We start from the raw sequence: 23,138 nt of genomic DNA, 5'->3' as shown, positions 1-23,138 counted from the left end.
TAAAGACAACTCTCCCAGCCAAAAACTGCCAGTGCAGAGCCAAACCTGGGATGGGAAGAGCTGGAATAAGGGGGAGACCAGTACTTTTGGCAGCATCTTGCCTTGGTGTGAGCTTCTCAGCTGATGAAACCAAAGGAAATCACTACTACTGTACTTATTAATTTTATTTATGAGGCACATTTACGAGGCAGTTTATCTATGAGGCATAAAACCAAGCAGTGTTTTGGGTTTGGTGCCTCTATCCCATTGTTCCTTTGTGATGCAGCCCCAGGTTCCTGGAAGATGCTGAACCCCCTGGCTGAGATGGTGACATCAGGCACGGGGGCGGGGGGGGAACAAAAGTCTGTTTTTCATTTGGGGCATTTAGAGCTCTCTTTGGCATTCCTGCATCTACTTAACCCAAAATGTTGGGGTGGATGGGCTGCCAGGATGCTGCTCCTGCACATCCCTGGCTGCATGAGCAGTTTGCCTGTGTGCTGTGAGATAAACCTCTTCCTGAGTTTAATCTAGCTCAAGAGCCTTGCCAGATTTTGCTGGTTTTGGATGGAGTAGTTCTGGTTACCTCTTCAGTGACACTGACTGACACCATCAATTCTCAGTCTTGACTGTCCACTTCCTTCCATAAAATGAAGCAAAGGAGGGAGTGTTTTCCCCTGGTTGCACCACAATGAGACAGGTTACTGGAATTAGTTTTATTGCTGGCAGATAAAAAGTTATCTCTGCTTCTTACCATGTAGGACATTCCTGTAAATATCCTTTCAAAGGACAGCTGTACAAATGTCACCCCTATCCAAAGATTACCTGGGTTGTGTTTGGCTCGCACATGTTGGATGTGGGATCATAGCAGGGCTGAGCCGTAGAAAGAGAGCAACAGGTTTAAACCAAAGTGTTTAATTAACAGTGAAAGGACTGGAGTGGGGCTGATCTTGCATTTAAGATAACAGCAAGCTCCCATCAATGTCTAGAGAAGAAGATCAAGATTTTGCTGAAGTTGTGGAGTGAATGCAGGACTTTTTTCCTGGTGGATCCAGGGAATAAAGAGGAGCATCCTCCCTGATGTCAAAAAGGCAGCGTGCAGTGAGCCTTGTACTGTCTGGCAGTACAAAATGAAAAGGGATGCTCCCAGGTCCAGTGGACTGGGATGTTAAATTCAAAGGATCTTGGCATTTATGGTTTTCTTAAAAAGCCAGGGAACAGGCAGATGCAGAGGAAAGCCATCCCACCCCCAAATGGACTGCCTCATCCTGGTGGTTACCTGGTTTATCCCAGAGAACTTACAGGGAGCTTCAGCCAGGAGGGATGAAGACCACCCTGCCCATCCCAGGCAAGGCTGCACCCATCCACCTCTTGATACTGGAATTCAGCAGCTTCCAATTCCCCAGTTCCCACCCCTCTCCTCATGGTAACAGGGCACTGGTCTGGTCTGCAGTTGGACTGTGTGGATGTAAGGATTTGGTGATATATTACATATGATTTTTTTATATAACCATATATTGCAAGGCCATACAGAGCTGACTTTTAAGAAATGAGAACGTAAAAAGCAGAGTGGTGATCTACCTGCAGGTTGTTGGGGGGGTATTTATGGCAGGCAGGGTCATGGGGGTTTCTGCCATAACTGGGTGTCACCACAGTGCACAGGGAAGCCCAAGCACTGCTGGGAAGAGTCTGGAGGCAAAAATAGGAAAAAATATTAGACAAAGAGGGAACTCACAGCACAGCTCAGGAGCAATGCCTGGCTTCTGGCACCTCTGTGCTTCCCGGGGCTCTGCACCAGCACGGCACCTCCCCAGCACTGAACGTGGCTATGAACCCGGGATGGAAAGCCATGGGTGGAGATACTTCAACTTAGGGTACACTCCTTAAATCAGAAACACTTAACAGAACCACAGAATCAGTCAGACTGGTAGAGACCTCTGGAATCACCGAGTTCAACCTGACCGGACACCACGGTGTCAGTCAGACCCTGGTACCGAGTTCCACGTCAAGCCTTCCCTGAAACACCTCCAGGGCGGTGACTCCACCCTGGGCAGCCCATTCCAGTCTTAAAACACCTTTTCCGTGAAGAAATTCTTATTGTCCGACCTAAACCTCCTCTGGCGCAGCTCGAGGCCATGTCATTTCGTTCTGCCGCTGTGTGCCTGGCAGAAGAGGCCGAGTCACACCCGGCTACGGCCAGGGAGCTGCGGGCCGACAAGGTCGCCCCTGGGCCTCCTTTCCAGCGGGTGCAGCACGCCCGCCTCCGCTCGCAGGACCGTGTCCCGGACCCCCGCCAGGCCCCGCGCCCCCCCGCCGCCGCCCGCAGGATTTAGGTCCCGGACCCCCGGCAGGCCCCGCGCCCCCCCGCCGCCGCTCCCTCCCCGCTCCCCGCGGCCGCCGCTCGGGCCGGGGGCGGCTCCGAGCCCCGCCCACTTCCGGCGGCGGCGCGCGCGAGGGGCCCGCCGGGATGGGCGCGGGCCCCGCCCCCGCCGCGGGGGGAGGGGGTGGGCGGGGGCGCGCGCGGCACGCGGGTCCCCGCCCCCCGCCCGCGGTGCCGCAGGACGAGGTGGGTTCGGCGCGGCCGCCGCCGGCACCGCCCGGCCCGGGCGGGGGAGGCCCCGCGGCGCGGCCCGGCCCGGGGCGGCGGTGGGGCGGGGCGGGGCCGCCCCCGGGCTGGCGGCCGCGCGAGGCGGGCGGAGCGCGGGGCCGGCCGCACCGGCCCGGCCCGGCTCGGCCCGGCCCGTCCCATCGCAGTCCCGGAGCGGGGAGGAGCCGCGCCGGGAGCTCCCCGGGGAGGCGGGCGGCCCGGCCCGGCGGGGAGGGGAGGGGAGGGTCGGGGGTGGCGAAACCCGGGGCGCGGCGGGTCCGCCTCTTCCATTGATGAAATTTAAATTGCTCGGGGTTCGCCGCCCGCCCGCCGGCCCGGGAGGGACTGCTCGGCGGAGGGGCAGCGCGGCGGGCGGGCGGGAGCTCCCAGCGAGGCCGGGGTCGCCGCCGCTCCCGCCGCAGCCTCCGCAGGGGCGGCAGCCGCGCTCCGGCCCTTCGCTGCTCGCCGCGGGGCGGAACCCCCCGAGCGAGGCGCTCCGTGTTTACCCAAGTGCTTGTTTATTTATTAAAGCGCGAAAATGTCGGCTCTCGTGAAAGGTAAGCTGACGCGCTTTGTTTTTCTCGGCTCCTCCGCCGTGCGAGCGCGGGGCTCCGCTGTGTTTTGGGTCCGCGCTCCCGGGGGCTCGGGGCAGCGGCGGGGCTGCGGTGTGCCCCGGCTGCCCCGGAGCCCTGCCCGCGGTCCGGCCCGGCTCGGTTCGGCTCTGCGGGCGCACGGCGGGACCGGGCGGCGGGGCTGCGCCCGGGGCTGTGCGCGGCCAGGGGCTGGGGGATCCTGCGGGACCTCGCCCGCACAAATCGCCCCTCTCCGCTGAGCCTCCTGGTAAAGTTGCGGGAGGATGGATGCCGAGGTTGAGCGTCTTCGCTTTTTTCTTGTTTTCCCTGTTTCTTTTTTTCTTTTTAAAAATTATTTTGTTTTTAAATTTTTGAGGCTCGGTTGTTTTTTGGAGTTTTTTGGTCCCTGTGGGCTCCAACGCTCTCCTTTATTCCTCTCTGCATGTGTGAGCGTTTGTGTGTACGTGGTCTGAGTTTTGGATTCCCTGTGAAACAGGGAATCAGCCCACAAGAGGTCATTTTGAAAAGAAAAATTACTTTGGTGCATTGCCGTTGCAGTTTTCTTTCCCTGTTTTCCTATTTTCTTCATGGTGCGGGTGTGCTTTTCTGTAAAGAAATACGTGCTTGTGGGGTTCCTCAATATATAAATCCACGCAGGCCTATGAAGAAATGTAATGCTGCCTGCAGAAGGAACACGAGCGGGTTGCTTGCTGTACAAGCTTGGGAACTTTGGCCTCTGGGAAATCACTGTCCCTCACACAGTGGATATCCAGGGCTGGGCAATGCTGGCTGTGTGAAGGCACCACCTGTCTACAAATGTCCTGTGACACCTGGGCAGAAAGCAGGCAGCTGGAGGAGGAATGTGTTTCCATCACGTTGTTCAACCGGCCACTCTGAAAGTTATCAAGATAAATGCTCGTGAAGTTGATTAGGAAAATAAATTGCTAACTGTTTTTTAAAGTGGAATTATCTCAGACTCCTGCTGAAGGTAGCCATCTTGCTGAGAAGTGCTGTTATTTCTGAAACGGAAAGCTGTAGGAACCTATGTAAAGATCATAATTGGGTTTTAAAATATTGCCAGAGATTTGACAATCCTGAAAGCCTTTAAAAAAGCCCCAAACCATCCACTGTTTAGATACTCTTGTCAGGCCAGTGGTACTAAAACATGTTGTCATGTCAAGTGGTATTTTTAGCATGAGGATCATCTGCTAAACTGGGAAATTCAGCTGTGTCTGACTTTAACACCTAAACTCTTGGTATGTGCAGCTGGCAAGAACAGCTTCCTAGGTTGCAAATTTCTGAGTTAGCTCAGGCTAATGTGCTCATCCGTCAAGAAGAGTTAGAGCATAAAGGTTTCACTTCACGTATGCTTCAGTCCAGCATGTGTTGGCAATTTTGCCTCTAGTAGTAGGAAAATGTTTGTAGAGGCTGAGTGGGTATGTTCAGTTCTAAAATTCGAAGTAGTATTCGTTAGCATTGCACGGTATAGTGTGGGTATTTAAAGAGACTTATCCCTGCCAGAGATAAAAATTGCCTTGAACTTTTAGTGGAATTGTTGGAAGTTAAGGCATTCACCCTGTACCCTGAGCACAGAGTTCAAGGGTAGAGCATTTAAAGTTCAGCTGACTGCTGTAGCTTACTGGCCACCCTTCTTGGTTTTTATGTGTTAGTCTGGCTCCAGGGAAACATAAATTATTTCCTGCTGTAGGTCTTTCTGCATATGTACTTGGATTGCAAAAGTAATCACAATTTATAGCCCTCAGCCCAAGAGATTCCCTACTTTTTCATGAAAGAAGTTTTTGCTTGACTTGTCCCACAACTGCCTCCTGTGCTGCCTCCTTGTACACACAGTACCAAGGCAGTGAAGTTCTCTTCAGAATGGATTAATGAACAAAATGAATGTTAACATTTTCTTTGCTTTTAATGTAGAATAAGAGGAAGGACAGCAGAAAGGAAATATGTGCAAGCCCCTCAGTAAAGAGGTGACCACTGTTCTGTTCTTGTGCAGTTTTCTTGAGATCTGCCCCTTACATTGTTTCTGGTACAAAGTCCTCCTTTCTATTAGCTTGCTCTGATGTACCATGATTTGTTTTTTCATATGTCAGCTATAAAATTAGGCATCATAAACCTGCCAATACTCTTCTGTGTGCTGTAGCTTGTGCTGTGAGGGCAGGGGCCAGGTTAGCAGTCAGAGCACAAAAGCCTGCTAGAAATAACAGTGGGTGGGGGCAGGAGGGTTGGAGTGAAATTCTCCATGCATCAAACACTACCATGAACTTGACTGAAGTGCCATCCTGTCTCTGCTGCTTGGGGGAACACTTTCTGGCAAAGGCTTTAAAGTGACATATCCTGTGTGGTGGTTTTTGCAAAGCCCAATGTTCTCTAAAGTCTCAACTATTAGTAACGTTCCTCTGGTCTGAGCTCATTTCCTGTGTGGGCAGGTCCCCCAAGGGTCTTCTAATACCTTATCCCACCCTTTTTTTATGTCTGAGTGTTCAAGAACACTGGTTTCATAGAAGTGGGCTTAGGCTGAAGTATGAGGCATTGGTTGCGAAATGGCTTGGAAGAAGTATTTCTTTTTTACCATAGTTTGGGATTTTACGGCCACGTGTATCCTTGGAATTCTCTTCCCATGATTACCCAACACCCCAGCCTCCCATCTGATTTTGAGAGGCACAGTAACTACTTTTCATTATGGCCTTAGGAAGTTTTAGTTGCCTGCAGGAAAGAACTGCTTTCAGATATGTAGTTGCACTGGCCTTTCAACTTCCTTGTTGCTGCTGGGTGAAAAGTGAAATCAATCTTCACCCAGGCTGTTAAACTCAGCTGTAGTTTGTGTTGAAGGACTGCAGTTGTCTTTCTGCCAGCTGTAAGCTGAAATACATTTTCCCCAAAAACTCTGAGGGGCAGCAGGAACAACTAGAGCCCAGTTTGCTCATGGCACACACCGATGCAGCTTTGGGGAGCCTTTAGAGAGGCAGCCCCAGTCCTGGTGGTCATTTCCAAGATAAATGCTCCAAGCCTGTGCCTCGCAGCGGCACGGTAAGAGCACGGGAGCTGTCGCCTGCTGTTTCCTGCTGTTTGGCTCTTGGTTACAGTATTCACATTCTTACCTATGCAGAATAGGTACTTTTCTTGCACCGGGCAAGCACATGTTTTTATGGACTCCAGCCATGTCCTTCCTCTCTCCCTGTAATAATAATTGGACTAACAGCACCAGCGATGCTCTGCCCGAGTCCTGACACTCTGGGTCTGGGTGAGGCTGAGGGATTGCAGAAGGGGATAAATGTTAAATGTCAAGCCTGAATATCCCCCACTGCTGATGAAGGGTCTGGCACTGGCAGCTTTGGCAGGCTGGGTTTGGTAAGAGCTGTCCCATCCAGCTGCTGTTCTGTGTGCCTCATGCCTGGTATTGGAAAAAGCAACAGGTCTGCTTTGCTTTCATGTGAAGATGTTGGTGATCAAGCGTGCCTAGCGTTTGCTCATCCTGCTTGTGAAGAACTTAGAATACCACAGGGAAAAAAATGACCCCTAAACTAGGACATCGTCATCTATTTATTTTTATGATGCCTTTTTATCTCGATTTGTTTGTGATGTTGCTTAGTCTCTAAGTGCTTTTTTTCTGGTAGACACAAGTCTTTTGGCTAATTTGAGCGGAACAAGCTTTTCCTACTTCCATGGCAGCACGGGGAGGGCTGGCTGTGCCTCCCTCAGCCCCAGTGTGTTCCACAGCACGACTGAAGGTCTCTGCTGAGACTTGGGATTTACAATGTTCCTTACGTGTTGCATCACACTGGGAGGTTCAGATGTTTTACAGGCTGGCGAGCAGTGAGAAATGGCCTCTGTTGTTGCTGTAGCAGAAGTGGAGTGTTATAACATGTTGCAGGGAGGATTAGAAACATCTCCTGGCAGTTGTTTCCTCATGCATCACCCCAAAGGGTGGGAATGAAGGGAGCACTTGTAGCAGTTTGATATTAAGCATGGAGCTGATATACACCTTGTTTTTCTGTAGGAAAAAGTGCTTCCTGGTGGAGAGCTGTCTGTGTTTTTACACATTTGACCCGGAAAGATATGCCTACTAGGCTTACCTGCTTTTACTACTAAATGAAGCATTTGATTTAAAAAAGGACCTATTGTTCAGTGCACTGTTCATCTTGAGCTGGCGTTTTCCCGTGTTGCACCACACATACTATGTGCACTGCAGCACTTGTCTGTCTTTTTTTTTTTTTTTTTTTTTTTCTCTCCCTCCCCTACCTGCAAAACAGTGCAGTCAGGAAAATGGCTTCTGTGGGCTTCAAAGCAAGGATTAGATACTGTCACTGAGGCTGAGGCTGTGGAATACTTTGCTTAGAAAAATAAAATAAAATCAAAATTACATTAAAATGAACAATCTTTGGCTTTCTTAGACATTGTCAGTAGAAGAGCCTTTTAATGCATCATCTCAATAAGTAGACTTTAAATGCGGGTTCCTCTTCTAGCAATGTTTTCTGTCAGTGTTGCTCTGTTCACTTGTAAAGTTCCCTCCTGTCCCTTTTTTTTGCACCAGTATTCAGAGTGTTTCTAAAATCCAGCTATATTTGGCAATACATCACTCTGTGTTACAGGGAAGTGATCACTCAAGGGATTTGGCAGAAATTAAATTAACTGAGGTCTTTAGAGAACATACTCAGAATGTCTTTTGAGAATACACTCGCTTCCAATGCTTTCTGTTGGAAAATAAAATCGTGTTCTCTCCCAGTTCTTCCTACAGGGTGGACTTTATAGAATATTTGTGTATTTACTCTTTTTCATTTTAGTAGAGTTTATCACTTTCAAAAACAAAACAAATGCTGAAGTGATAGACAGCCCAATTTTCTAGGTTGCTTAGTAACTGAAATGCATGCTGTAGTATGAAAATACTCATGGCAAAGTAAGGGAATGTTTACTGGAACAAACAGAAGATCCTGTGAAAGCACACTGTATAAATAATTAAAGCATATGTTTTTATTTGCTTGTGGAACACAGGAATACCGTCAGTTACAATGTTCTACATAACTTATGGCAAAGAAAATTCTTTTTTCACACTTACTGAAGTGTGTTGATATGGTAGGATGTGACTTCTCTAGAAGAAAAGTGCATTGCTGCAGATTTTTGGATACTTCTTGAGAGGAACCATTGGCCCTTTGGGGGCCTTCTGGGTTTTGAAAGAGGGACCATTATTCTTTGGGCCCAGTTTAAGAGCTGTTCCCCAAGTAACTAGGAACAAAAACTTCAGATTCCTGGAATGCTGGCACAGTGATAAAATAAGACTAGATTTTGTGAGTTTATTAGTCATTTTAAAGAAAACTGAAGGCTATTTGTAATCTAATTTAACTATTTTTTAAAACTAATTTTCTTTTCTTTTTATTCAAGATTTCAGCAAAGCAATGTCTCAAGCTGGCTCCTCACAGTTTCAGGAAGTCATTCGACAGGAGCTGGAGTATTCAATGAAAGTAGAACTCGACAAGATACTGGCGACCGCGCACTCAAATGAGATAGAGGTGAGAAGCACGGGCTGGATGCTGCTCAGAGCATGAGAAATGGAGTGCAGCACATTGAGGCAAATCTCAGGAAGGAGATCAATCACAATTTCCAGGTCTTTATTTTCTGATCCTGTGTGGAAGAGTAGTCAGGATACAATGTCAGTAGGAGACTTTCAGTTCCCTCTGGACTGGGTGACAGAGTTATTTAGTGTTTAATCATCTTTAGTTATTAAAGGTTCTGTGTAATCTTCAATGGATTACAGAAAGGGAGGGTAAAGATGTTATCTTCAATATTGGGCTAAATTATAATGGCTATGCTTTTGACAAAAGACTTGTGTAGGTATCCAAGTTGGTTTTGTACTCTGAGTTTTAGTGAAAATTAGTTTTGGGTAACTTCTGAAATTTTACCTAATGTTTAGCATGTCTACTCCAGTGCTAATGAAATTACTCTCATGAATGGACTGTATATAAATTCCTAGAAATGCATCTGTGATTGAGTAGGTGTGCATTGAATACCAGGATTAAATAATGCATTTCTTTTTTGTAGCACACTAAAAAGGACCTAGAAGGATTTAAGAAGCTATTTCATAGATTCCTACAAGAAAAGGGACCATCTGTGGACTGGGGGAAGATTCAGAGACCTCCAGAAGATTCTGTAAGTTGTGATTAAGTGGCAGTTTGTAAGGAAAATAAAGCTGGTAATTACTACTTAAGTCAAATGATGTATTCACCCATAGAATGGGTCTATATGCCATGGTTTTGTAAAACCATGTAGGACAACACTTTGGGTTCTGAGAAATAATTATTTGTTAACATATGTCGTATGTCTTCCTGAGCATCAGGTTCTGCTTACCATATGTGTCAAGTCCTTTGGTATTATTTTGTTAGCTGCTCTGGGAGCAGAGGAACAAAATGGGACAGATGCTACCTCACCATTTGGTGCCTTTTCTGGAGTAAACTTGTGTTAGGGGAGAAGTAGGGAGAACCCTTGTTGTTCCCATTTCCCTCCTGCCCATAGGAGAAGGTTGCACATCTCAGATGAGACTGTTTCCAGCAATCCTTTATGTTTAATAATTTGAAAGGGACATATGGCAAGTGGGCTGGGTAATACAGCACATTTAGCAACTTCTGTAACCTGCAGCAGCTCAGCAAAAGTGAGGGATCTGAACCAAGGAGTTGATTGTGGGGAGGTTTGGAGCCTGTTTTTCTAATGTTGTCTGTGTTGTTGTAACTTATAACCTGTAATTTGAGCTGCTGTTGAAAAAGCACTGTGTGTTTTTCCAGCACTGTTTAGTACTGAAATAAATAGTTCCTATTAAACCTAACCTGATTTCACTGATTTGTCAGTGGCCTTAGGCTGTGCTGTGACTCTTGTGTAACGAATGGTGTAGTTGTGCTGCGGATTCTTGCTTTTCCCAGCACAGTGATCTTGGCATATTGCAGGAGCTCTGTGTGCTCCCAGGCCTGTGGTTTCTCTGAGGCTCTCTGTGTGCCTCAATCGAGGCTCTGTTTCCCATGAAAGGCAGGCTGTCCAGTTACTTCCAGAACAGATGCAGGGCTGCTCTATAAAGCGTTGAAGAATGATGCTGTTTTAGAGCAAGTCTAGGGTTTTTCCAAGGTTGAGTGTTTTCTTTTAACTTCAAAAACATGTGATGTCTCTTTTCTGTACTGTAACACTGAATGGAGTGTTGCTTTGGGGAGAGAAGTCTGCCCTCAGTGAGGGGGCCAGGGTGGGAAATTGGAGTTCTAGATAAGATGACTTACAAGGAAGGCTGAAGAAAAGGGGATTTCTTTCAGTGTAGAGGGGCTGAGACTCTGGGGGGAGCAATAGGTCTTTTAAATATATAAGAAGGTAGTTAGGACAATCAAAGGAATAAACTGTTCCGTGTGACAAGAGAAGGCATTAAATTACAGAAATCTGATGCAAGTGAATGGCTGCTTTGTGGAGAGGAAGAGCTGTTGTCTATTTTTCAGTTTTGCATGCCTTCAGTGGAAAAACTTAGTTCTGTGAAGATCTGAAAGTACCCAGGTAGGACATCTGGAGCAGATGTCAAACTGGAGGTTGTGGTGAGGCTCTGAAATAGACTGGGGGCATATTCCCAGGCATGAGGTATTCCCAGGCATGGCAAGCTGCTAAAAAAGAACTAAGAGAAAGGTCTAACTTGAGGTCACAGAGGGCTGAGTGGAGAAGGGCAGAGTTAGAAAGAGTATTTCTCTTTTTCCTTATGGACTGTACTGCTCATTCTCAAATGTGTCCCTGTGCTACATAGCAACTTTTGATGAGAGAGGGAAAGGTAAGAATTCTGCAAAATCAGGTCACTTCTGGTCTGATGAGATGCATGCATGATGGAAAATGAAATTTTGCTTCCTAGCATGAACTCTAAATCAAGTAATCACACTTGATAAGTGCCACAAAAGAGAGCTAGGGCAAAATATCTGCAAACAAACTTCCTTCCATGCCTCCTTCCCTTCATAGTAAATACCCCTTTCTTTAGGGATCCTTTGACTTCCTGATCTGACAGGAAGTGTTTGATCACTTATGAAAACTGAAAGCGAAGTTAAATTCCTTTATTTTTCTCTTTTCTCCTTTTTGCTGACCCTAAGATTTCTATATCTCTCTCTCTCTCTGCTGTATCCACTCCCTCCTTTTTAACGAGTCAGTCGAGTCAGGGACATACTGTGGAAAATGAAGAGAGTTCCTCATAAGACACATTCCAAAAGAACTTCTCCCAAATTGCTCTTTGCTGTGGTCTATAACTTTTGGAATTATTGTTGACTTCCTGAAGACCAGAACTTCAGAATTACTAGTCTGGCTGGTAGGAGCTTTTAAGAGGGGTAAAGGGATAATTTTTGAAGGGCTGCAGTACTGAGTTCCTTGGGACAGGTGTCCATCAGTGAGTGCATATTGTGTTTGAGTGCTTCTGTTCACTTCCAGTTGAGTTTTCTTTTCCTAGCTATAAAACCTCAGAGCATATTCTCCTTTTGCTGTTGTTAGAACAGCATAGGGATTGGTGTATGGAAATGTTTGCTGGTGGTCTTGCAAGTGATTTATAATTGCCTGTAGGGATGACCTTGTTTTATGAGATGGTGGGATGCTTGGCTGCTTGGAGAATCTTACACTGCAAAGATCATGGCCTAGAAAGCACTAAATTCTCTGCAGTGTGAATTTATTTGCCTGTGATTGTTTTGGAGAATTGCTTTGCTGCTGGGAATTCTGGCAAGTATAATCTTCAGCTGATCCCTAGTAGAGCAAAAAGCATGTGTTGAGGTATCTCTGTGCCTCTGTGTGTATAAACACACAGACACATGTGTATCTGTAAACAGAGGCACACAAAAATCTGTTAAAGTGTGGGTTTGTTGCTTTTTTATTTATTTAGCAGCTTAAAAAAGTTCATGAATAGTTTATTGGATTTATGGGCTCTGTCTTTTAGGCGAAGAGTCGGGGGAAGAGTGTTTCAGGTTTTTGCCCAGTGCCAAGGGACTGTGCTGTGCAGAAGCAGAATTTCTGATCAGACTTCTGTAGGTCATCTAGTGTGTTATCCTGTTGTATTTGTTCTCTGAATGTAGCTTCTGCTTCTTCCTAAAGACAAAAAGGTTTCTTTTTTACTTTCCTAAAGTAAAAGCTCCTTTCAGTTGAAATTGAAACAGAAATTATTGCTTTGTAGTATTTCTGTTTTTCTCTGCAATGGGAGATTTCATCCCTGACCTCCACTTTTTCAGTGTAACAACTTATACTGATGCCAGTAACAGAAGACTGCACTCATTTCACTCTATATTGGTAAACCTCTGACTTGTTTTGTTCCTTCCAGATGCTTTGCTTTCATATATCCAAAGCCTTAGAGTGATAGCTTGCATAGTTAGGACCCATTACTGTTACAGTCTCCAGAGAAGAAAGTACACTGAGAGTGCCAGTTAACAGGGAGAGGAGGTAAAGAATGTGGACATGGCAAGTGTAACTTAATCCCCTCGATGTAGATTGCAGCAATCTGTTTGAATTGGAAGCAATAGCAAAGTTCTGCTGGGAGGCCTCTGAGAGAACTGCACTGATCAAGTTAACCTCAGAACAGCAGTGCAGAACCTCATCTGGGATGTAAAGAGAGCATCCAAGCAATGTGAGTGTGAAAGGAGCTTGTCTATTAGAGCCTTTGGGATTTTTTTCTTCCCCAGTGTTTGGATGTTTGTCTGCAGCTCAGGCTGTCAGCTCAGTGAGCTGAATCTTGAAGGAAAAGAATGAATGTTATGCCCTTACTTGAAAGCTGAATATCTTCTTAATTTTCAACTTTGGAAACAAGTTTGAAGGGTTCATAAAATCATGGAATGGTTTGGAAGGGACCTTAAAAATTGTCTTGTTCCACCCCCTTGCCATGGGCAGGGACACCTTCCACTAGACCAGATTGCTCCCAGCCCTGTCCAACTTGGTCTTGAACACCTCCAGGGATGGGGCAGCCACTGCTGCTCTGGCTGATTGGTTCCTGTGCTTTACTATCCTGGGAGTAAAAAACTTCTTCCTAAGATCTGATATAATCTCTCCTCTTGTAGTTAGAAACTATTTCTCCTATCAGTGTTAGCCTGTGTAAGAAGTCTCTCTTCCTCTGTAAGCCCCCTCTAGGTGCTGGAAGGCTGCTGGAAGGTCTCCCAAAGCCTCCTGTTCTCCAGGCTGACCACCCCCAGCTCTCTCACCCTGACCTCACAGGAGGGCTGTTCTCTCTCCCATCACCTTTGTGGTTCTCTGCTGTAACAGGTCTAAAGATTTTCTGTGCTGAGGACCCCAGACCTGGGTGCAGCACTGCAGGTGGGGTCTCACAAGGGCAGAGACCTCTTCATTTGGTGCTATTTCTAGAACTGTCCCTTGGTGCTGAGTAAATGTTTCCTCAAACTGGAAGTACATATTAACTAATAGGGGCGTCCTCCTTTCCGTCTGCCCACGATGACAGCCCTGCTGCTCACTTTGTCTGTCTCTGACAAACTCTTGCAAGCCTCCTTGCAGTAGGAGTAGGCTGCTGGAATCTGTTAGTCAAACTCCCAACGTTGCCTCATCCTGGCTGTTCCAAGAAATCATTTCTGTGACATTGGCTGCAAAACAAAAGAAGCTGCATATGTCATCTTAGAGCAGTCCCAAACCGCCAGACGTGTATTGGGCGAGTCACACTGCAGCCATGTATCTGTAAGACATGTCATTCCTGCCCCTGGTTTTTCCTGTAGAACTTCCCCATCAGCACTTACTTACTTGTCAAGCACACTTTTACAAACCCTTAGAGCAAGAATTGATTTTTATTGCTGTGGGGTGCTTCTCCAGTTGTGTGTAATCTTGTAGGTGATGAGGTAGTTATACATATTAGTGCCTGCACATGGCTGCACTGTTGGATTGATAGCACTGGCATCCAGCATTCCTGGTGCTGTAATGTTCCTGCTGGAACTTGACTTTTTGACATTTATTATTCTCTGAATTAAAGACCCTTCAAAATCTAGGGCTTTATTGCCAAGTTGACGTTTCCAATGCCTGTGCCAGAGAAAACTGAAACAGTTAGTGAGGCTGAGTCACAAATTTTGTGTTGTAACTGAGTCCTTGATGGAACTGTTAACCTTCTTCAGGACTTTTACTCTCAATGTTCTGCAAAAGCTGGTTTCAGGCATGATGGTGAAAGCATCAAAAGATAGTTGGCACTTTAGCAAAAGATTTTTGAGTCAGTCTGGCCCTGAACTGAGTGTCAGACTTTCTGCTTTTTGTGAGTGATGCAAGAAGAACATAGTGAGTCTCAAAAGTTGAGATAATTTTTTTTGGATGTTCAGACAGTGTCAGAACATCATGGATGTGACTCACATCCCACCCAGCTAAAGCTCAAGATGAAATGTTTTTAATCCATGTGCAATTCTAATGCAGGGTGTTACTGACCTTGGAGTGGATGGGAAGCAGTAAATGTGAGCGTGAATCTCTGTAGGTCCTGCTGGTAGCAGAATGTTCATTGAGCTTCCTGATGTACCTCCAAGGCACTAAACCCAGGATTTATCATCTCATTGTTAATGAGAAGAGCAGTTGCTCTTCAGGGTGTTTCAGCATAATATCTGTTGTTGACAAAGCACAGCAGGACTCCACTTTTTGTGCACTTCTGTTCCTGAGAAGTTCCTGGCGGTTTGGAAGGAAGCTCCTGCCTGTGTCCTCATGAAATGGCAGTGATTGTGGTGCTGCTTTCTGTCCAAGCCACGAGACCTCCACGTGGAGTTCTGTTACCTTGCAGTACATCCTCGAGGATCTCCAGATCCCATGGGGCAGACTGTCCCCAGTGAGGGGGATCTGCTGCCCGCGGTGTCCCGGAATGCTGGAATTGCGCAAGCCGTCCTTCTGCCCCCGCCTATGGAAATATGACCCTTGTTCCAGGGCACTGTGAATTTCCATTTGAACCCCAGCCCTTGCCCAAAGCAAACACAGCTCTGAAAACTACTCTCTATGTGTTTGGTTTTGAAAACCAGCTGTGGATCTTGCACACCCCTTATCAGAATGAAAGTAATTTTCTAGCAGCTAGAATGCCACAGCAGTGGAGCACCAGGGCTTTTCTTCAAAAGAAAATCACTGGAAGGGCAGGCTAAAGGATAATTGTATTGATTCTGCTCTATCAGTTTTGGCATGATTCTTACTGTGGCATTGATACCATTATTCCTTTGAATTAGGGGACACAGTACCTAATGTGAGGCATGCTGTCATTATGAGCCTGATTTTGCTCTCTGTCACTAGTCCCAAATGTAGCTCAGACTCTGTTCTTAAACCAGTTAGGAAACAGCTGTCAGTGAGTTAGAAGACTTCCTGGAAGATTTATTGTGAGCTGGATGAACACCTTCTGAAAACAGCAGAATAAGAACTAGGAACTCCCTTCCACCCTGTATCATGCTGTCTGGAGAAATGAATTGTATCAGAGTGAGAGTAGTGGCTGGAATAAGAATCAGTTAGACTGAGTTAAGAACCAACATTTTCCCAAGAATGTTGCCTCTGACAACCTCCGAGCACACACACAAAAAGAAAAAAAAAAAGAGTCTAAGCTGCTCAGGGACGGAAAGTTCTGTGCCTTGCATGTAGAGCCTGGTTCTTAAATTGTGGCCTTCTTAAATTGAAGGGGGAGAGGGACCATCCTATGGGGCAATGAGTCAGATGGTTCCCAAGGAAACCCCCTCCCCTTCTGCGGGGCAGGAACAGGGTTGTGACAAGTGGCATAACTGGCCTGACTTCTCATCTCAATGAAGCTGATGGTGCCTGGTGTCACAAAGTCTATAGAACCTCTTGAGAAAAGAGGTTATTTGTTATAGTAACAAACCAGGTTATTTGTATCATTACAAATCAGTTATTGTAGACTCACTTTGCAGATGTTCTTTAGTGTCATAAAGCATGTGAATAAATGTGGGGTTTATCATCAAATTGTAAATTCTGAAAGTTTTTAGGAGAAAGCAATTTCTTTCTGAATATCTAACTGCAGGGGTGTTTTTGTTTGTTTGTTTTTCATTTGTTTTCCCAGATCCAGCCCTATGAGAAGATCAAGGCCAGAGGCCTGCCTGATAACATTGCTTCTGTCTTGAACAAGCTGGTGGTGGTGAAGCTCAATGGTGGCTTGGGCACCAGCATGGGCTGCAAAGGCCCCAAGAGCCTCATCGGGGTGCGGAACGAGAACACCTTCCTGGACCTGACAGTGCAGCAGATCGAGGTAATGCTCCATGGGCTGTGGAGGAGGCAGCACAGGGAGCTGCTCCTGCATGGCCTGCTAAGGGGGATCAAGTGGAGGCTTGCCAAAAGAAGGAGAAGAGGGAGATGAGGTCTGATCACAGTGCTGGTGTGAAGCAGAGAATTCCTTTGGGAAGAATGAACATGAAAGGGACGGTGCAGTCAGTGACTGAACTCTGTTAGCACAGGTTTGGTCCAGCCTGGGCAGGGTATTGCATCCAGGAACAGAAGCAGTCATACTGTGGAGCCCATCTGGCCTGGGTAGCTCCTGAGCTTGGTTCCAACTCCTCCAGCTGCAAGTTTATCTTTTCAAATAAGATTTTTTAATGTGCATTAGAACAAAGCTTTTTCCAAGTTCCTTGATGCATTTAAACTCTTGTGCTGGAGGAGATTGCTGGCATTTTCCTCTGAAGAAAGAGGAGAAAAAGAAAATAGCAGCTGCTAATGTTGGGAGAGGACATTTTGGCTTATGTTTTTAATACTGAATATTCCTCTTACAGCAGATAATGAAGGCAGTTATCAGAGTAGGAGATGGGGTGTGCCTGCTCCATGATTTCTGGAGTGCCAATAGTTTTTGCCTCAATGTGTTCTTGTTTGGAGTGGCTCTCCCATGTGTGTTAGATGGTTCTATGGCAAACTCAAATTTACACCCAACTGATGCAGCCCTTTCTCGAAGGCATCACTGTGGAAGTCTCTGATTCCACCAACGTGTAATGATCTCAAATGCTCCAGCAGAGGAGGGTGAGCTGATACACAAAGCTTAAAACTCAGTCAAGGGTCTATTTCTTTTTCCCCTGCACCTTCATTTTTTGGTGGAACTGCCATAATCTCTGTTTTTGCCTTTGTTGTGCACATGGAAATGGTCTTGTGTATTTCAGCTCCATGCTAGAGATTCCCAAATAATTAACATGGTGATGTTTCATTTATTGTGTGCTCTTGATATAATTGTCCATCTCTGTCTGCCAAGAAAACTTGGAAGTGCTTCCTGTGCAGAGACAGTGTGGAAATTCCACCTTGACAGACTGTAACAATTTGATGGAAGATATGCCTTTTGTAGCTAAAAGTAGCTAAAACTTAAAATTATCATTTTGTGGCATTGTGGTTTCAAATTTTAGACCTCAATGCAGGTTTAAAAACAAAGTTTCATCAATTAAAGATACATTAATTAGTTTGGGTGTTATCTTTACAACTAACAAGTGTTTATTTTCCTTTTCCTAATTTATTATCCTATTTGTAGCATAAGTGCATCTTTTTTTTTCTTGTGCATTCATTATTTCCAGTCTGTTTCACCTAATTTCTTTCTCCCAAAAGCTCAGGTGTCAGGAGTTAAAGCTAATAATACATGCTGAATTTACCATTTATTTCCCATCTCAGCATTTAAACAAATCCTACAACACTGATGTTCCTCTGGTTCTCATGAATTCCTTCAACACGGACGACGACACAAAGAAAATCCTGCAGAAATACAGTCACAGCCGTGTGAAGATATATACTTTTAATCAAAGCAGGTATCAAAAGACTTCTCCACTTATGGTAGAAGGAAAAACTTGCTTGTTTCCCTACATTCCAAGTGGGGTGGATTTGAGTTTGAAGTTCTGGGGTAGCAATGGTGTTTTCTGTACCCGTGTTCAGTCTCTTCTGGGCCTTGTGGAGAGACTGAAACATCAGGGGATTGGGCAGGTCAAGGGCAATGTATTAAAATTGGAGGAGGGAGAGGTGTGTGGGCCCTAATTTCTAAGAAATGTACAAACAGTGGTATACTGGATGCTGACCACTTGATTCCTGAATTTGCTGTTAGTATCCTTGGCTCTGGAGGGAGACAGATCACAGTTCCTTATGAAAAACAAGCTCTAATCCAGGTGGCTGCTGGGGTCACAGGTGTGTTTGATATGCCCTGAACCTGCCTGTCAGAGGAAAATTGGCTTGCAGTGTGGCCTCAGAACTGCAGCTTTAAATCCTTGACCAGCATTCTGTAGCTTCTCAGTGACAGCTCAGAATTTGGGTGGGTCTTCCAGTTCAGAACACTCAGGAAAAGCACACCTCCAGAAGCCCATGGAGCTGCACCTTAACTGTAGTATTTTTATTTTATGCTAGTCTGACACTGGTGAGAATGTAACAAGACCCACTGTCCTCACAGGTATCCCAGAATTAACAAGGAAACTCTACTGCCAATAGCCAAGGATGTCTCTTACTCAGGAGAGAACACAGAGTGCTGGTACCCTCCAGGCCATGGGGACATCTACGCCAGCTTCTACAACTCTGGGCTGCTGGACAACCTCATTGCAGAGGGGAAGGAATATATTTTTGTGTCCAATATAGATAATTTGGGTGCCACTGTGGACCTTTACATACTTAACCACCTCATGAACCCACCCAATGGAAAACGCTGCGAGTTTGTCATGGAAGTCACAAACAAAACCCGGGCGGATGTGAAGGTAAAGGGAGATGAGTGAGAGTCTGTGTGTTGGTGGCCATCTCCAGCCTCCTCTGAATCCATGGATTCAGACACACACCCAGTCTCCTCATAGCTATTTTAGGCACCATTTAACACATCAGCTTGCATCTAACATCTAATTTGAGATGCACTAAATCAGCAAGGAAGTTCTAATTCATGGGACAGATTGGATCTGTGTTCTGGGCAGCAGCAGCCAAGGATAGTCTGGGCTGGACTGGAAGCACCAAGTGGTTTGTGCAGGGTGCAGGTCACAACCTCTGCACCTTTTCCAAACTGTCACCTGCACAGGGCCAGAAGCTTGAAGGTGGAAGCTTGAAAACTGGGATGCAGCAGCTGTGTCTCAGAAAACTGCCTGAGCCACTTCCCCAACTCTGCCTTGCACAGCTCTGTGGCACAGCTGCCTATCTGCTCCTGCCCTAACCCCTGGATTTGTCCAGGAGTGACATTTCTCAGAGGTTTATGATGTGTATCAAATACTTGTAGCCTGCAGTAATTTGTCCTGCAACTGTGCTCTCTTCTTTTGTATGTGAGAATGAGAATTTGGATTGTCTCCATATTCATTAGGGAAGCTCTGACTTAGCCCTATAAAAGCACAGCAATGCACTGTAGGAATACTTGGGTTTAATTTAGCTCTTGCTCCATCATCTAACAAAGTGCTACTGAGGGTGTTTTTTGTCAACAGCAGCATTTGCAAAATATTCTCAACAACCTTCATTAAAGGAATTAACTGTCTTGGAGTGCTGAAATATGATCGTTGGATGGTCCTGACTGTACTTTAAACAGGCTCTATAATTAGTAACCTGGTAGCTGGTTACTAAAAACAAGAAATATGTTTTCTCTGGGGTTCAACTTCAAATGAACTGCCTGTGTTGAGGGGAAGATTTCTCTGGCTTCTCATGAACAGGACTCAAAGCCTCTCATTTGCCCCTTGCAGGGTGGCACGCTGACGCAGTACGAGAACAAGCTGAGGCTGGTGGAGATAGCTCAGGTCCCTAAAGCACATGTGGATGAATTCAAGTCTGTGTCGAAATTCAAAATATTCAATACCAACAATTTGTGGATTGCTTTGTCTGCAATTAAAAGACTGCAAGAGAAAAATGCCATTGACATGGAGATCATTGTTAACCCAAAGGTAATCAGCTGGCAGGGTTTAGAGGACACTGACCAAACAGGCACTGCTGCCTCACAGAGCCAGACTGGGGGGTGAGGGCAGAGCTCTGGCTGACCTTGGGCTCTGGTTCTGAGTGCCAGGACCTGCTCCTTGTGCTCACGTGGGTTTTCTCTTCCAGACTCTGGATGGAGGTTTGAATGTTATCCAGTTGGAGACCGCAGTTGGTGCTGCTATCAAGAGTTTTGAGAACTCTCTGGGGATAAACGTACCTCGTAGTCGTTTCCTGCCTGTGAAAACCACCTCGGATCTCCTGCTGGTGATGTCCAATTTGTACAGCCTTAACGCGGGCTCTCTAACGATGAGCGAGAAGCGCGAATTCCCAACAGTGCCTCTTGTCAAACTGGGAAGCTCCTTCACAAAGGTAAACACCTGCTGCTCACCTCTTTGAACAGAGATACAGTTCATAGCAGTAACTGGGTGAAAAGTGAGGTTTGCTTTATCTGCCTCTGCCTGCCTGGGCCTTCCCTTTTGCTCTTTGCAAAGGCTGTGAGAATACAGGTATTTACCATGTGTTGGGTGCTCCTGCACCCTCAGCTGAGCAATGGGAGGTGAGCTGGCTGTGTGTGCTCCCCAGAGCTCGCCCATTGCAGGTGGGCAGCCCCCTGCTGCTCCTCACCCTTGTTTCAGAAAGAAATCACAGTTACAAAATAGCAACAAAGTATGGATTCAAGTGTAGGTTATAGGAAGAGTATTGAAGAGGCTCCTCCCATGCTTGTCTTAATCCACAGATGGCTTTAAAACTGTCTCTAATATTTCCTCTTTCCAAAAGGTTCAAGATTACCTGCGAAGGTTTGAAAGTATTCCAGATATGCTGGAGCTGGATCATCTCACGGTTTCAGGTGATGTTACATTTGGGAAGAATGTTTCATTAAAGGTGAGTGTGCAGTGAGGATGCTGCTGCACTAAACATGACTGATCTCTGCTCCTTGGCAGTTGATCCTGAGGCAGTGCCTGTACACAGAGTCCATAGGAGTGCTCCTGGGAAGTGGGTAACTGGCCCAAAGATGGCAGAAGCCATGGCTGGACAGTCACCCTTGTGATGGAGTGCAGGATGTCGCTGCCAGAGCTGCTGCTCTGTGCAGGGCCATGCTGAGAGGAGGTTTGTTTATGAATCTTGAAAGCACAGACCTCACATCTCTGTTCAAACACTACTGCCACCTCTGTCCTTTGGTTCAGTCCCACCTCCCTTCCCAGGCTGGCCTTACCACCCCTTTTTGGGCCCTTATGCATTGCTTTGGGGTTCTCAATTTATTAGTAAATTGTGGAGCTGAGCAAGTACTTCTCAAATTCTTCCTTAGGATCTTGCCAGTCCTGGCAGCACCTGCAGTTCTCTAGGGCAGTTTGGCAGGTGACAGGGGTGGAAGATGGTGCAGCATCACCTGTGGGCTCTGAGCTGTCTCTGTCCCCACATTTGCTGTTCAGCTGGAACAGGAGCCTTCCTGGGGCACACCCAGGGGTTGGGGTAATGTTTCTCCACTTCAAAGCAAGCAGACATGACAAGAACACTTAGAGCAACCATCTTTTCAACTAAGTTACTAGTTCTGCTTGTAGGATCTAGCAATTTGCAGAGTAATTCCGGTAATGATTGTTTAAAACTTCTGTTCTGGGGGAAAAGACCCCTAAAGGTGTATGCAGAAACAGTACAACTAAATGCATTCAGGCTCTGGCTGTGGTACAGCTGACACCTGACTGCTCCTCCAGACAACCTATTCCCTCCTTCCACATCAACACCTAACAGATACCAAGTTTCTGAACCCTTGTTTCTTTTCTGTAACCCCAGGGAACAGTCATCATCATTGCAAACCATGGTGACAGGATTGACATCCCAGCTGGAGCTCTACTAGAGAACAAAATCGTATCTGGCAACCTGCGGATCCTGGACCATTGAGTCCAGGAGAGGGCACAGTCAGGGCTGGGGCTGCTGTGCCAGACCAGCCTCGTCGTGGAAGAACCTTTTAAGCATTAGAAATCTAAGTACACAGAGGGCCTATGCTTTGTCATCTTCACAGTACCCTGCAGTATTAATTTAAAATTAATTTCTCTTGCTTATCTCTAAGCAGCCACATAAGCGCCATGGATGTGCGTAAGTAATGCTTCAGTCCTTAAAGAGATTCTGTAACTCAGTTAATATAACCTTGAAGTGCAATACTGTTTGTCTCGCGGGAAGATGGACAGATCTTCTTTGATAAGAAGTTCAGAGGCTCGCCTCAACCATGCAGTAGTTTTTGAATTGCTTATAACTGCAGAAATAAAGCTGTGAAGCAATACATGTGGGACAACATGGTTGGCAACTCCTGTGACGTTTTAGGAAGGCACAGTTGAAAACCAAAAGTTTCACTACTGCTAAACAGGCTCTTAAAACCCTGTATTTCATGTGCTCACAACCTGTAGCCCTCTTCAACCCCCCCAAACTACAAGTGGGATGTCCTATCCCAGTTGTATGTCGAGGTACTGGGGTAAGGCTGTCAATACCTCCATTTCCGTATCGTGAGAGTGGGAATCATCCGTGTTCCAAACTTGCCCAAAGAATCCAATACTTGAGAAAAATGCCTCAGTAACCACGTGTGGTGTTTGCTTTTTCACATCCCATTTAAGACTGGATCTCCTGTTAATATCTTAATCTTTGATCTGCCCTCTTTTTTCAATAAATGGATCACGTTGACTACACCTATGTTCATATTGTCACAGCCATGTATGTTAATTTATCTTCTCTTGAGTTTCTAAATTTGTACAGGAATTGAAATCCCTGTCCTGATCACTATTGATTTCTTAATGTTTCTCTTGTATTTACATGCAGACAACTTTATTTTATAAGCTTAGTATAACACTGGTATGTATCATTAAAGAAGTTGGTCTTTAAAAACAACTGTGATTTTAGAGCTTTATTTTGACTGACAATGAATGACACGTGTTATGCTACCAGGTCAGCATGCCTGGCTGAGGGCACCACAGGCACACACACTGCAGCAGAGACCATTCCATCAGACATGATCATCTCAGGGTTAGGCACTGGACCGGGTCAGGTACAGAGGGGTGAGGTGAGAAATGCAGGCACTTGTACTGAATACTGGCAGCCTCCAGTCTGTTAAAGGTAGTATTAAAAACTCCAAAATACATGGATTTCAGCACACTCCTTACTGGTGCAGCCTTTGATAAGCAGCCTAAAAACTT

The 23,138-nt window shown here is 46.0% G+C and overlaps 1 protein-coding gene across 1 annotated transcript; it reads left to right on the top strand.

Annotated features, from left to right (window-relative positions):
* Positions 1-2,832: 2,832 nt before the first annotated feature.
* UGP2 (UDP-glucose pyrophosphorylase 2) lies at positions 2,833-22,833 on the top strand. Its single transcript, XM_079324665.1, has 10 exons — positions 2,833-3,120; positions 8,527-8,654; positions 9,184-9,291; positions 16,139-16,324; positions 17,716-17,849; positions 18,479-18,776; positions 19,731-19,928; positions 20,086-20,328; positions 20,737-20,841; positions 21,748-22,833. Exons 1-10 carry the CDS (start codon positions 3,102-3,104, stop codon positions 21,853-21,855), a joined length of 1,527 nt encoding a protein of 508 aa, XP_079180791.1. The 5' UTR covers positions 2,833-3,101; the 3' UTR covers positions 21,856-22,833.
* Positions 22,834-23,138: the final 305 nt, after the last annotated feature.

This window comes from Erithacus rubecula, assembly GCF_903797595.1.
Source record: "Erithacus rubecula genome assembly, chromosome: 2".
NCBI classification, from domain to species: Eukaryota; Metazoa; Chordata; class Aves; order Passeriformes; family Muscicapidae; genus Erithacus; species Erithacus rubecula.
This window is presented reverse-complemented; position numbering and strand designations above follow the sequence as displayed.

Coding starts and splice junctions, on each gene's coding strand:
- UGP2 (XM_079324665.1), top strand. Junction 8,655..9,183: donor CGCACTCAAATGAGATAGAG/GTGAGAAGCACG, acceptor TCTTTTTTGTAG/CACACTAAAAAGGACCTAGA. Junction 20,329..20,736: donor TGGGAAGCTCCTTCACAAAG/GTAAACACCTGC, acceptor TCTTTCCAAAAG/GTTCAAGATTACCTGCGAAG.